This window comes from Lytechinus pictus, chromosome 4 (assembly GCF_037042905.1).
Source record: "Lytechinus pictus isolate F3 Inbred chromosome 4, Lp3.0, whole genome shotgun sequence".
Taxonomy (NCBI): domain Eukaryota; kingdom Metazoa; phylum Echinodermata; class Echinoidea; order Temnopleuroida; family Toxopneustidae; genus Lytechinus; species Lytechinus pictus.
Window position 1 is genome coordinate 21,841,597 of NC_087248.1, and position 14,172 is coordinate 21,855,768.

The 14,172-nt window shown below is 35.9% G+C and overlaps 1 protein-coding gene across 1 annotated transcript in view; it reads right to left on the reverse strand.

Moving 5' to 3' along the window:
• The window catches only part of LOC129259359 (midasin-like), a 96,475-nt gene extending 83,223 nt beyond the window's left edge, over positions 1–13,252 (reverse strand). Inside the window, exons 1-8 of the mRNA XM_064097986.1 lie at positions 13,072–13,252; positions 7,117–7,340; positions 5,869–5,941; positions 5,239–5,372; positions 4,415–4,522; positions 3,128–3,317; positions 1,969–2,250; positions 1,375–1,538 (exon numbers count right to left, since the gene is read on the reverse strand). Coding sequence (XP_063954056.1) covers positions 1,375–1,538; positions 1,969–2,250; positions 3,128–3,317; positions 4,415–4,522; positions 5,239–5,372; positions 5,869–5,941; positions 7,117–7,340; positions 13,072–13,179 — 1,283 coding nt within the window. The 5' untranslated portion in view covers positions 13,180–13,252. The remainder of the gene's footprint in view (positions 1–1,374; positions 1,539–1,968; positions 2,251–3,127; positions 3,318–4,414; positions 4,523–5,238; positions 5,373–5,868; positions 5,942–7,116; positions 7,341–13,071) is intronic.
• Between the last annotated feature and the right edge of the window lie 920 nt (positions 13,253–14,172).

The window sequence follows — 14,172 nt, forward strand, 5'->3', positions numbered from 1 at the left end:
TTGCTTATATTTGAAAATCATATTTTTTGTTTTCAATAAATGTTCATTGAACCGTGAAACGATGAATATTGTTGAAGAAACTCTTCCAAAAATAACTGTCATCATATTCTATCATTTTTATTGACATAAATGTGTAAAAAATCCAATTATAGCAAATTTGGACTTGTGTTTATTCAACCGTGAAATTTAGCCAAAAAAGTTGTATCGTCTTTTAGAGAGTACCTTTTACAAGCCTTCTGACTATTTTTTATGATGAGAATGTGGAATTAGTTCCAATAAAATGGAATCAAAGTCATGATATTTGGCTTGTGACTTTTGAAAAGTGACATTTTTGCCTTCTGACGGAGCTCACTGAAGCATGAAGTGAAATACGTCCATAACATTTACTCAGAGGGCAGCTTATAAAATTACCTACACGCTCATGAAAAAATGTATTAAAATCTTGCATTGGTTCGGAAATTATTGATGTTTGTTTAAGGGGGGACTTACTTTTTTTGTTGTGTATATATAATGATAACGTTCAATATATAGATGGTTGTCTGTCAAAAAGCACCATTATACAGGTATGTCTTCAGGTTGCTCCTGAAGGTGATTGTAGATGTCTGGGTTTGCAAACCCTGCGGGAGAGATTTCCACAGGGTCAGCCCTGCATGAGCAAAGGCCCATTAACCCAATGATCTCTTTGAAAACTTGTAAAAGATAAGAAGTTGAGAATCTGAAGTTTGCAGCTTTATCCATTTTCAATATGTACCCTATAATTGTCATTTGTTCAATCATTCAACAGTATACAAATAGCGAATAGGCATGAGTGCGATGGTGCGAGATTTCGCATGAGGTGAAAGAAAGATGCTCTATTCAACGAGGCGTTAGCCGAGTTGAATAGAGTGTTTCTTTCTTTCACCGAATGCGAAATCTCGCACCATCGCACGAATAAGAATATTCGCTATTTGTGTTGTACAACGCCTCGGAGTTTAGCGAATTTATGAAAAAACAAAGAGTTTTTCCTGCAGTAATCTATGAAAAGGGAGCAAAAATATGGAAAGCGAAAAGCAAAATCCCACAAGCGAACACCTCGGGCATGCAGCATTGCGCATTTAGCCAGCGGGCTATACGCGTATTGCACCTGCATTTTTACTGAGCGCAATGAATTGAATCGTATTGTGACGTCCCCTCCTAAAGCCGTGCAACGGTACATTTTGGACGGTACATTTTGGATGGTACGTCTTTTGTGCAACCGTACGAATGTTTGACATTCAGCCTCCCATTTGCTCGCGTACAACAAGCTAAGTAGGCGTTGTACAATAAACCTTGGGCAGCAAGGAATTATTTTTAAATAAGATTGTTATTTACAGATTTTTTTTTCTTCTGTATTACCTCTGTGTAGCAAAGAGCTGAAATCCTGGAGCAGCCTTGACGACATTACCATGGCCCGGGATACATAGAGACCTTGATTCTAGGAGCGGTAGAAGGACAGAGATGACATCCATCGGGGCGTAGTCTATGTCCTCAAGGAGGATCCAATGACCGTGGGTCACAGCCTAAAATAAAGAATATGAAATTGAAATTGAGATGGAGAGTATGAACAGTAGAAAAAAGATTCATAGAGAGACACAAACTCCATGAACAGGACCTTTGAATACCCCCCCCCCCCTAATAACAAAGATTCCAACTTCATCAAGGCAACATCCAAAATATAGGTAACTGTCATACAAATTTCAATTTTCAGAATAAAAAAATTATATGAAATTTCAAAGTCTGGATGGGTGCCATGCTTCTAATTGTTTAAAATCTGGATATTTTTCACTAGCCAAACACTTCCCCACTATCACATCCCATTCATGTTGGTTGGAATACACAAACTTCAGTAATCCAATGAAGCAGAGTCTTCCGTTTAAATCAAATACAATTATGCATAATCCTCCCTTCCTCCCTCCCTCCCTCTTTAAATCTGTACCCATGTATCCATACCTGAGTAAGGGCTCCGGCTTGCCAGACGAATTCTCCAGGAATATCTGTACATCGATAGGTCCCAAGGAGAGCCTTGCTGTCTGTCTGGTCTCCCAGCTGCACCTTGATGATTGATGGGGGCGCTGTTCGTCCCGTCTGGGCCGCAAGGTGCTCCACCAGGGCCGTCTTTCCGCATCCCACTGGGCCTTCGAGGAGGACTCCATTTCCTGCCGAGACGGCGAGGGCCAGACTTCGCAAGTTCTTCTTGGTTGTTTGCACCTGGACCAGCTTGGGCAATGAGGTCTAAAGTCCAAAACAATTTATTTTCCACCATTTTAAAATTGAATAACTCATACCCTTTCAATCAGAGATTTAGAAGATTTCACAAAGACGTTTACCTAACACTACCTGTATTTATCGTATCAAAAGAAATTGAGATATCAGCATGAAACAGAATGCACTATGAACCACAACAAAATAAGTTTATTTTAAATCTTGATGGATCGAGGCACATCAAGCTTATTTCAAATGTTGAATTATATTCATGTATAATACTGTATGTGTATGAAATACATTCTGTGTTTGATCATATGCTTTGTGGAGAAATGCAGAATAAAGAATTTCTTCTAAAATAAAACTATTTAAAAATCTAAATGACAGTGAATGATCAACATTACTTCAATGTTCATATCAGGGTTCCCAGCTTTTCAAGAAAACAAAATTCCCTGATTTTTCCCCGATGAAGATTAAAAATTCCCTGATAATTATTTAAACCCATTCCCAGTTTCTCATGTTTTCTAAGATGTTGCAGTGAATTACATGTATTTTCAGTATAAAAACAATAATGTAAAACCAATCAGTACCACCATAACCAGTCATTTAGTGGATGTTATTTTGATATGCAACAAAATATAACAGAGTCTGACTGACTACCGTGCTTTCGACTTACGGGCCAATCAAAATTCCCTGATTTTTCCCTAATTTGAGGCATTTTTCCCTGATTTTTGGTATTTTTTTATCAAATACCCTGATTTTTCCCTGACTGGAAAAAAGTAAAATTATTCCCTGATTTCCCTGATGGGCTGGGAACACTGCATATTCAAATTAAGATCATGCTCATATTAAAGTTATGAGTAAGGTATAGTCGGTTATTGATTGCATTGCACAGACATATTTTTACCTTAGCTGTATCCTGTATGTTTGTTCGGGGAAGAAGGACGCCACACACTGACACCACATTGTCATGATAGTCTTTCAGTAAGAGGTCATGACCATCGCTCTTCTGAGCAGAATGAAGGTCAGGGTCAAAGGTCATGACCTCAGAGCTGTCCTGATCCCCAAATATCTGTTGATTTATAGTCTCTGCATCCCTGTTCATTAAAAAAGGAAATCAGTTACCTATAATATTCTTTGACATAAAGGCCCGAATTCACAAAGGTTGTTTTGAAAACCATCGGTTGTACCCACAGTTTATGCAGATTTTCTGTATAATTTACACTTAATTTGCAGCTTGTCTAAAAAAATGACCAATACTGATGCACACTTTTGTCACAGTGCACAAATTGACACCTGTTATCCACACCAAGTTATTCATGATTCCACTGTTTTGAACAGTGGACTCATTCAATCAAAACAGTGGACTCATTAATAAAATAGTTTACTTACCCATGGCAATAAGCGTCAATTTGGCTCAATGTGACAATAGTGCGCATCAGTATCAGACACTTTTCAGTATACGTAGCAAATTGAGCGTAATAAATACTGGAAATTTGCATAACCGTGGGTTCAACAGGTGGTTTCCATAACCACCTATGTGAATTTGGGCCAAAGAGCAGTAAAGACTACATTTCTGCAATCAATAAAACAAGCTAGGAGATGGATTATATATGTATAATGGCATACTTAAGTAAGGAAATTACTTTAAAGAAAAATCCTTGGCAATTAGTGTTAGACACACAGGTACTCAATTTAAATTCAAAACCCATTTGCAATGACTGGATTACAACTTCCATACATGGAGAAGGTTTACGGTTCACCATGTGTAATATGAAGAAGGGAAGGAAATACAGGCAGAAAGATTGAAATGGAAAGACGAGAAAGGACGAAAAGAGGAAAAGAGAAAAATTAAATTTCTATTACCTACTACATGTAGGCTACCTAATGCTAGTTACAAGATGGCCTGACACTGGCAGAATACTTTATAATGAAAGTCATCTTCTTCTATACATAAAAATAACCTTTATTTTCCTGCATCTTTCCAAAACATTTTGAATATTCAAAATGACAGGGTCAATTCATTCCATAAATTCTGGCTAAAGTACATGTCTAACATTTATTGTCACATGTCACAAATTAGACATCAACTTGCCAATCAATATATTGACCTAGGTCATGTGCATCAGTACCTGGCAAGAACAAATTAGTTGAATGATTATCATATCATTAGTTTCATAATTGTTATACCTACCTTAATTGGTAAGAGCATATTTCATCTTTGGTGAAGAGAGATGAGAAAAGATTAGAACGGCATCTCCCACCCATCTTTGTTATACAAGCCACTGTGTTAGCTGCATGCCTGTAAAGATTTTTTAAAATCCAAGAATCAATACATGAATGATAATTCATTGCTAATCCATTCGGACCGTGCTTACATATTAATGACAGTGCGACAAACTTTCTAATTAAAGGTAGGGGGAATAATTTTGGGTATTTTTACCCAGGATGATTTTATCATCATTGCCTGGGGTTAGTATGCCATGGAAATATAATGAATTATGACAGAGCATTGACCATCATGCATTGATTGGATGAAGAATACACAAGGGAAATTATCTAAATAACTAATATGGCAAAAAAGCAATTTTGTCCTTCAAAGTAATCTGGAAACTAGAATTGTGCCCCGTTGCATAAAAGTTACCATTATGGTAACTTTAGTTACCATTATGGTAACTTTAGTTACCATATGGTAACTTTGCCATCCAATGGTAACTTGTCTGGAATCCTTGATTTTGATTGGTTGGTGATCAGCGTTACCATGGTAGTTACAATAGGATGGCAAAGTTACTATAATGTAACGGGGCCCAGATGACTTTAGACAAAGAATTACTATACGCCCATTTATGACTATTCCCCCTTCCCCATCACTACCCCCACCCCAAGTAAAAAAATATTACAAAAAAGCCCCTTTATGATGATTGATACAAAAGGTTATTTATCTTGAACAGGAGCACAAAAAATATTCTCCACATAAACATTTTTTTCCTACAAAATTCCTACAACACATAGACTCACCATCTTGTTTCTACATCATGTGACTCTAGAAGACCAAGGAATGGGCTCCAGTCCCACATATCTGCATACGTGTTAGGGGAATGTTCAACAAGACGTCTTGCTGTCAGAGCTATATCACGATAAGATGCATTCTTCTGCAAAACATAGGTAATCAAAATCAATTATACTTTGATATTTAATGAAATAGCATCGATTTCAGATCAACAATAATCTCTTTAAAACACTCTCAAGAGCTTAGAATGAGAACAATTCAATCATTGCATTTGATGTGCCTTGTACAAAAACGTTTTGGCAAGTTCAGTGTTCACAACTTGTCCAACTCTTGATCATGTGACAGATAGCATGGAGGATATCATATAATGGCTTTAAAACAAGTGACTGAGGGGTGTGTGTTAAATGGTGAACAAACCAGCAGCATATGTCATCAACTATTCATATCTGTCCTAGTTCAAGACTCAAAATGCAACATTTTAAAACCAGTACAGTCTTGTAATATAGACAAGGCTAACAAACTAACTGGACTTTAAATCTAAATAGGACCAATTTTTTATCATAAAATAGAAGAGAAGGTACCCAAAACACTATGATTACTCATTGATGGTCTTCTGGAAATAGAAATGGAAACGTTACCTTTGCTTTTGATTTGGTCTTCAGCAATCTCTCAAAGACAGGGGGAGATGTCTGAAGATACTTCTCAATGAACCTAGCAAGAAAATGGCGTGACATAACAGACATCAGTTAAAAAAGGAAAAGAAATGAGTACTGCCTGTAGTATAGAAATCAAAACAGAAAAGCGATATTCCATACAACTCAGAGCCAACTTCAACTGTGAAGAATCATATTCTTTATTTCTTTTTATCATATTTTCTAGCTTAAAATCCGATTTTTATCAAAAATTTAAAAAAAATATACCCAAAATAATCAAGTTTCAAAAATCCTTCAAGGGGAAAAAATCAAATTTAGTGTCACTTTCCCCTTTGAAATTCCTAAATAGGATAAAATCTTACGACTAATTGGCTGCTCTGCATAACTGTACAACTCTTATGTAACAATAAACTTGATAGAAAGAGTGTAATAAAGTCCCCTGGGGGCTCATCACCCCTCCCACTTCCTCAGAGTTTCGCATAAATTTTTCTTTGATCTGAAATTTTTTTTTCTTAAAGTTTGATTATATCAGCAACAAAGCATACTATACTTGAGGGTGGAGTTATTGGGTATAGGTACAGCTTGCATCAAAGAAAACAAAATATACCAGGAGTCCACTTCAAAAAGGATACACAACTGTTGTAACTCTGCCATTATGGTAACAGGGTTCAGCAGCAGCAAATCAAAATCAAGGTTTCAATGGTAGTTGCCATAATTGCAAAGTTACAATCATTGATTTTTTTATGAAACAGTGCCCTGATCAGTTTCCCTACAAACATCATTCATTTGATGCCAAAAATAGTTGTAGTTAACCCTTCAGATATTTATTTTATAGTTTTAGACATACATTTATAACTGATTGCCATTGTTTCACTCAATTTTCTATAATACCATACCATAATTATTTCATTGTTCAGTGTTTTTATCAGCGAATAAATTATACAATTAGTAGTTTTAAAATTAGTAACTGTTCCCTTTTGATAACTTAAAATATTTTAGTTTGATTCATATTATCATTTAAGTAACAATATTTGTTTATTTATGTTACATGTACTAAGTATTGTTATCTTTGACTTAGATTTTGACATTATTTTCATGTATGATATGATGATTTATGTTGTTCTTTATGTTTTCATCAGGTCATTGATGAAAAACAGTTTTATGCTGATCTTTTGTACCTGAATAAATATGTTCTAATAAATAAATAAATAAATAAATAAATAATATTCTCACTTCTGAGCATCTGGAAAGGAACCAACAAGCCGAGAACAGGCAGCGCATAGCCTCTCATGACGATCCAATGAAAACTGACTAGAAGATGACCTTTGGCATGACCTCTCCAAGAGGTCAAGGAGAAAAGGTGAGAATGATGTTGCTATGGCAACTGTATGGTCTGATACAATCAGCTGTTCACTCAAGTAGTCAAGGAGATTCTTCTTGTCAATGCTGCTTAAAATCTGGCAAAAAATGAAATTGAAGAAATTAATTAATCAAAACCACTGAAATAATATACTTCAGATAACTAATATTTTTAGTCAGCTCAGTTTGTTGTACAGGGGACTGTTTCATGAAAGTTGTCAGCACTGACAAGTTGTCTTTCTCTGACAGTTTCCATGGCAACAGTCAAAGTCTTGTGCCTCTCAGCCAATCAAAACCGAGGATTTCACTGAAATAGTCAGCACTGACAATTTAGTCAGTGTTGAAAACTTTCATGAAACACCCTCCTGGTTGTAAATACAGTTTTGGAAGCAACTGGCAGGAAGAAGTTTGAAGAACAAAAACAAGTCAGAAGAAAGAGTTTACAATTTCAATAAAAAAGGTAGACTTACATGTAGGAAGAAAATATATAAGACAAAGAAATTAAGAGGATAAGGAGAAAAATAGACCAAACAACCAAAAAAAGACTAAGAACATGATAAAATAATTTAAAATGAAAAAAAAAGAAATAGAAAGAAGATAGAAAGAAAACGGGTAGAGTGAGAAATTAGAAGAGGGCAAACGAAACAACAGAATTCAGTTTAAAAGCAGATGAGGAAAGATTTAAAGGCTGTGGTGAAGGGGGGAGATAGAGAGTGGGAGCAGGTTTGCAGGAGCTAGGAGGATATAAAGATGAGCACATGTGGTAAGAGAGACAAGACACATTGAAGAAGACCTTGGGGGTATAATTTGAGTTGACTTTGAGCTCATTCTTGCCTTTGTTTTATTGGTTTATTTTCATTTGGTCCAATGCCAATTCGTCCAATTGCCAACTCATCTACTATCATTTGGTCTACCATCATTTGGGCAAAATGAATGAAAATAAAACAAATATTAAACCAACTGGTTGTGAGACAAAATGATCATATACAAACTGGTGATTAGACAAAGTGATGATTAGACCAAATGGGTATTGGATCAAATGGTTGTTAGATGAAATGTTGATGGAAGGAATAGCATTAGACTTAATTAAGGTAGACCATGTGGTGAGTGGACAAGTTGGCAGTGGACGAATTGGCAATTTACCATGTTATATTTCATCATTTTGATTATTGATTGTGAACAAAATTATTAAAATAGACATAAATTTAAAGGTCAAGTCCACCCAAGAATAAAGTTGATTTTAATCAATAGAGACAAATAAAAAAAAGTATAATGGTGAAAATTCCATCAAAATCGAATGCCAAATAAGAATAATTTTCGCTTATTTTTCACAAAAAAGTTATATGCACAACTCAGTGACATATAAATGAGAGAGTCGATGATGTCTCTCACTATTTTTTATTTTTAATTGTTGAATTATACAATATTTCAATTTTTACAGATTTGACAATAAGGACCAACTTGACTGAACCATGAAATGTTAAAACAATGGTAATACCACATGTCCACGGTGAAATAATACTTTGTTTCCCAGGACAACAGGGATAAAATTGGGATATTTCATATAATAAAATCCAAAAGAAATAGTGAGTGAATGATGTCACCAGTCCCCTCATTTGCATACCAACCAAGATATGAATATAACTGTTTTGTGAAATTAAGAGAAAGTTTAAAATGTCATAACTTTCTTATTTTACATCTGATTTTGATGAAATTTTCAAATATTCTTAATGGATTTTTCTCTTTTTATTAAAATCAGCTTTTTGTTTGGGTGGACTTGTCCTTTAAAGTTTAACAAAGAACATTGATGTGCAGTGGTGGACACACATGTCCCTTCGTGAAATAAGAAAATCTTCAAGCATAAACTCAGCGGCAGTTTAACATGATGATTCAAGTTTATCTAGCATGTGGCAATGCATTGAATTTGTAAGATCACAACGATAATAACGGTACAGAGAATGTGATCATTTGTTTGTGATTGGCGCAGAAACTGATATTAGGTGATGACACCACTACTAGTTCTGTCTTGTTTTCATGGTTTTAGACCAATAATTTAAAGGTTTTGTTCTCATTAATACACATCAGAATTTGTTGGTGTCTTGCTATTAAATTTATAAATTATATTTCAAGACAAACATGACAAACTTAGGCAGAAATTCTTAAAATTGAAGAGAAAAAAGAAGCATTCTCAAATTTTTGACACTGCTTCTCTGACTTGTCTTATTTTCTGATTTAGATTTGGATCAAACCACTTTTAAAGTTAAACTTAAAGTCAAGTTAAATGAGACTTGAGAGTAAACAACACTCCCCATTCAACCAGGCCATGCAGGCCACGCCATTCTAAGTTACTAATCTAAGCCTCAATCACACTCAATCAACCAGCATATTTACTTAAAGGAGAATGAAACTCTTGGAGCAAGTTAGCTTTTGTGAAAGCAGAAAAATCAAAGAATAAGATCAACAAAACTTTGAGTAAAATAGGACTAGCAATAAAAGAGTTATGAGCATTTGAATGTCGAGATCACTAATGCTATGGAGATCCTCCCATTGGCAATGCGACCAAGATCTGTGATGTCACACACGTACAACTCTCCCATTTGGACACTGAAAATATACCCCAAAACATCTCTTTTTGCTCATTCTAATCATATGACAAACGATTCATCAATGATATAATGTTGTACGAACCTCTGTACTTGTCATCTCATAAAGAGAACACCTCACCTTGTGATAGACTCTATAAAAGTGAGAATATAAGTGAAATAAGTACTAAAGTAATGAGGGAGTTGTACGTGTGTGATATCACAGATCTTGGTCGCATTGCCGTTGGGAGGATCTACATGGCACTAGTGATCTCAATATTCGAATGCTCATAACTTTCTTATTATTCAATCAATCTTCCTCAAACTTTCAACAATATGTTTCTTTGATTTTTCTCTTTGATATGGATTCAGCTGGTTTCAAGGGTTTCATTCTCCTTTAATGTTGTAACCCGCAAGTGAAAACCCGAACCGTACCGTCCCGTATAATCCAATAATTTGCAAGCGGGACCCGCTGACCCATCGGGTTTTAACCCGCAAGTAAATTTATCTTTGAAAAATGAAAATTATTTCTGCAATCCCCACACTATACAGGCTCAAATCACGAAAATATATGCCAACTACTAACCTAGCCTAGAGTGAATTTACTTACAATTTGCAAATTCGCCTTTTATTCCGGAGAGAAAATGTTTTTGGGGTTACTTTGTACCGGAAATGGGTCGGCTCTGATCTCGTAATCGAAAGCATTGCGCAATTAACTCCTCGGATCGGAGCCGCAGCTCAGCACGCGCTAGCTACATGTAGCCCAGGCTGCCCAGCAAATTCGATGTTCAGTTTCCCGTCGCCCGCCCGCGTTATGAAATTTGGACCGCGTTTAAAAATCAAATTCTGAAAATAATTCATTATTTTACTATTTTGACATAGATCTAGATTCAGAACTGATATAAAACATTAATATAAGCTTTTCAGTCACAATTACTTGTATATCATGTAAATACCTGTAATTCTTTTCTTGTTTTTTCTTGTGAATGGAATGACACTGCATGCTCAACCACACCTTGAGCGATGTTCGTGCAGGCTCCACTCAACTTCACTTCTGCTACACTACGCTCTACCTACCCGATGTAGCGGTAGTGAAGTGGAGTGGAGCCTGCACGAACATCGCTCGAGGTTTGGTCGAGCTACCTCAATAAATCCCATAGTCTAGTAACCTCGCATTGGTGAGTTGTCATACGGCATATCAGACAAAAAAATCATCAAACAAAACTCAATCTGTTTTACAAGGCCGACGGGAGGCTCACGCACGTACGCATTGGCGCTTGTACTAGCTAGCCAGTCTGAGCTCTGTCTCTCCGCCAGAGCTCTGGGGGACAGTTCGCTCTGTAAAGGCCTCAATGATGGTGATTTTATGTTTCAGACAGAGTTTATATTTCGGGAATATTATTCAAAACTGCCAATAAAGTTAGATGATTTCTTCATTGTCATGTATATTTAAGTTATTAATGAGTTCATTCTCACCAAATTTAGACTCCCCCATAGAGAAATGCAATTTTCGTGGAGATCTGCGTTTTCAAAGAACATCAGGAAAAGTTAGGGTATGTGGGCCTTTATTACATGGCCAAGTACTGGAATTAGATGGAGTAGAAATTAGATATTGAATTCATTTATATCCAAGTTCAACTCATAGTCACACCCACACAAACACACCCACATCCAAGATTCTAAGCATGAAAAAAATAACTTTAAAATCATGCAATATTAAACAATAAGTAATAATTAATTTAATAAGTGAACAGGGATTCCTCAAAATACAAAAACGTAGCATTTGAAAAGAGCCCCCGAAATGAAAAAAGTAGCCTCCAAAACGGTAGAAATGGAGACCCTGAAATATTATAAAAAATGAAAATGGAACCCCCGAAAAAAAATGATTGATTTGCTCCCTGGCTTCAAGACAGTTCCACAGAATAAACGTGCGTTCAAAGGTTACAAAAGGTCAAACTTTCATCTTCTGGAAAATAATGAATAATGAAATCCTCATTATGAGCTGGAAAAAACGGGACGGGAAACTCGACATCGAGTTTCATTGGCCTATGCGATTGCTTTTGACTAGATCGACTACTGTGCTGCGCTGCACTGGCGCGCGCTCCTTCTTCGAAAGAGCAACTGATGTATTTATGTCGAACTGTCTCAGTCCTGTTCACTGTTCACAAGACAAAAATACGCCAGCATTTTTTTAAAAGGAAATATCTACGTCTCTAAAAGAATCCGCCACGTAAGAAGCACATGATCCTAACTCAATTTTCATTGTTAATGACGTTTTTATTATGCGTCGTTAATTCTCCCTTTTTTTCCGCATGACGGTCTGCGGGTTTGAGAATGAACTCGGCCCGGCCCGCAACCCGCGATCGGGGGCATACCGGCAGGTTAACCCGTACCGGAACGGGTGCGGGTTACAACATTATATTTTTATTAAAGGGGAATCCAACCCAAATTAAAACGTATTTTTATAAGGAAAAGAAAAATCAGACAAGTTGATAGGTGAAAGTTTGAACAATATTGGACAAACAACAAGAAAGTTATGAATTTTTAAAACTTGTAAATATTGGTAATCACTATACCCATGGAGACTTCAAATTGGCCGCATATGGGATGTCATAGTGATGTAACTAAGGCAAGGACCACTCTTCCATTTACTCCAATACATATTACGGCTAAAATGTCATTTTCCCTTAAAGTTTTATTTCAAATTATATTTTTCTTTCATGAGGAAATAAAACAATATACTACATGGGTTATATTTGGATTACTGCCCCAGGGGAATGGGTACTTAGGAGAAAACCACAAATCCCTGATAATAAAGTACATGGCCTATGGGAAAGTTGTCCTTGCCCCTTGTCATAATTTACTAACCCAGTTGCCAATTTGAAATCTACATAGTATTAGTGATCTCAATTTTAAAGCAGCTATAACTTTTGTATTGCTTGTCCGATTTCATTCAAAGTTTCACCATTCTGTTTCATTTATTTTTCTCCTTCCCCACACAGCATTTTATGGCCAAGGCTGGATTCCCCTTTAATACTACCAACCCGATCCTACTGCTGTGAATGCAACCCATGCACCACATGCACTGCACTGCTGCCTGCACGTGCACACGCACAGTTCACACTCCCGTCACAGCTCGGGTCATCTCTCCGTACCTACGGAACTACGCACAAATTGCACGGGAAAGTGCCGGGTACGTTGACAGCAGCATAACGCAAGAAAAGTAGTAAACATCGTGCTGACTCACCTTATCTTCTCGTAATAATTTGCTGTCCAACGGCAACGAATCTCGGTGAATCGACGCTCGTAAATTTTTCAGACACTTCTGAATATCACTTCTGTCAAATAAATCCATGGTGAATTATTTACATTAAATCATAATTACAGATTGTATGAATACCGTCCACGCATGTCGTTTTCAGCGATTGCGAAATTCGCACATGCTGAAGAAAATTAGTCTCAAGTCAAAGCATTGTATAAATTTTTATTTTATTTACAACTAGTCTCTATCGAAGGTTTAATGTACATATTATTGGATCATGCCCGTCCATAAAAAATGAAGTTGATTTGATATTCGAATAAGAATAAATACCAGACAAGCATAGCACTGAATATCTCATCAAAGTTTTGCGATAAAACAAGAAATCTAAAATATAAATAAATAAAATAAAAAATGCACACTCAATATTAATTTCAATTCATTTATTATTTTGTAATAGTTTAGGCCTAAATATCTCAATTACAGATTTGTTTTTTTACACGCTCCGTGATTACCAGTTATCAAATAAAATGTTATATAACTGAGGAAACAGACTGAAGGTCTATATATAGAGGATATTGTAATTGTTGGACAGTACGTACACCAAAATTTCAAAGATTAGTATATATACACAACAAAAAAAGTAAGTCCCCCCTTGAACAAACATCAATAATTTCCGAACCAATACGAGTTTTTGATATATTTTTACATGAGCGTGTAGGTAATTTTATAAGCTACCCTCTGAGTAAATGTTATGGATGTATTTTACGTCATGCTTGAACAGTGAGCACCGTCAGAAGGCAAAAATGTCACTTTTCAAAAGTCACAAGCCAAAAATCATGACTTTGATTCCATTTTATTGGAACTGATTCCACATTCTCATCATGAAAAATAGTCAGAAGGCTTGTTAAAGGTACTTTCTAAAAGACGATACATTTTTTGGCTAAATTTCACGGTTGAATAAACACAAGTTCAAATTTGCTATAATTGGATTTTTTACACTTTTTCATCAATAAAAATGATGACAGTTATTTTGGGGAAGAGTATCTTCAACAATATTTATCGTTTCACGGTTCAATGAACACTTAT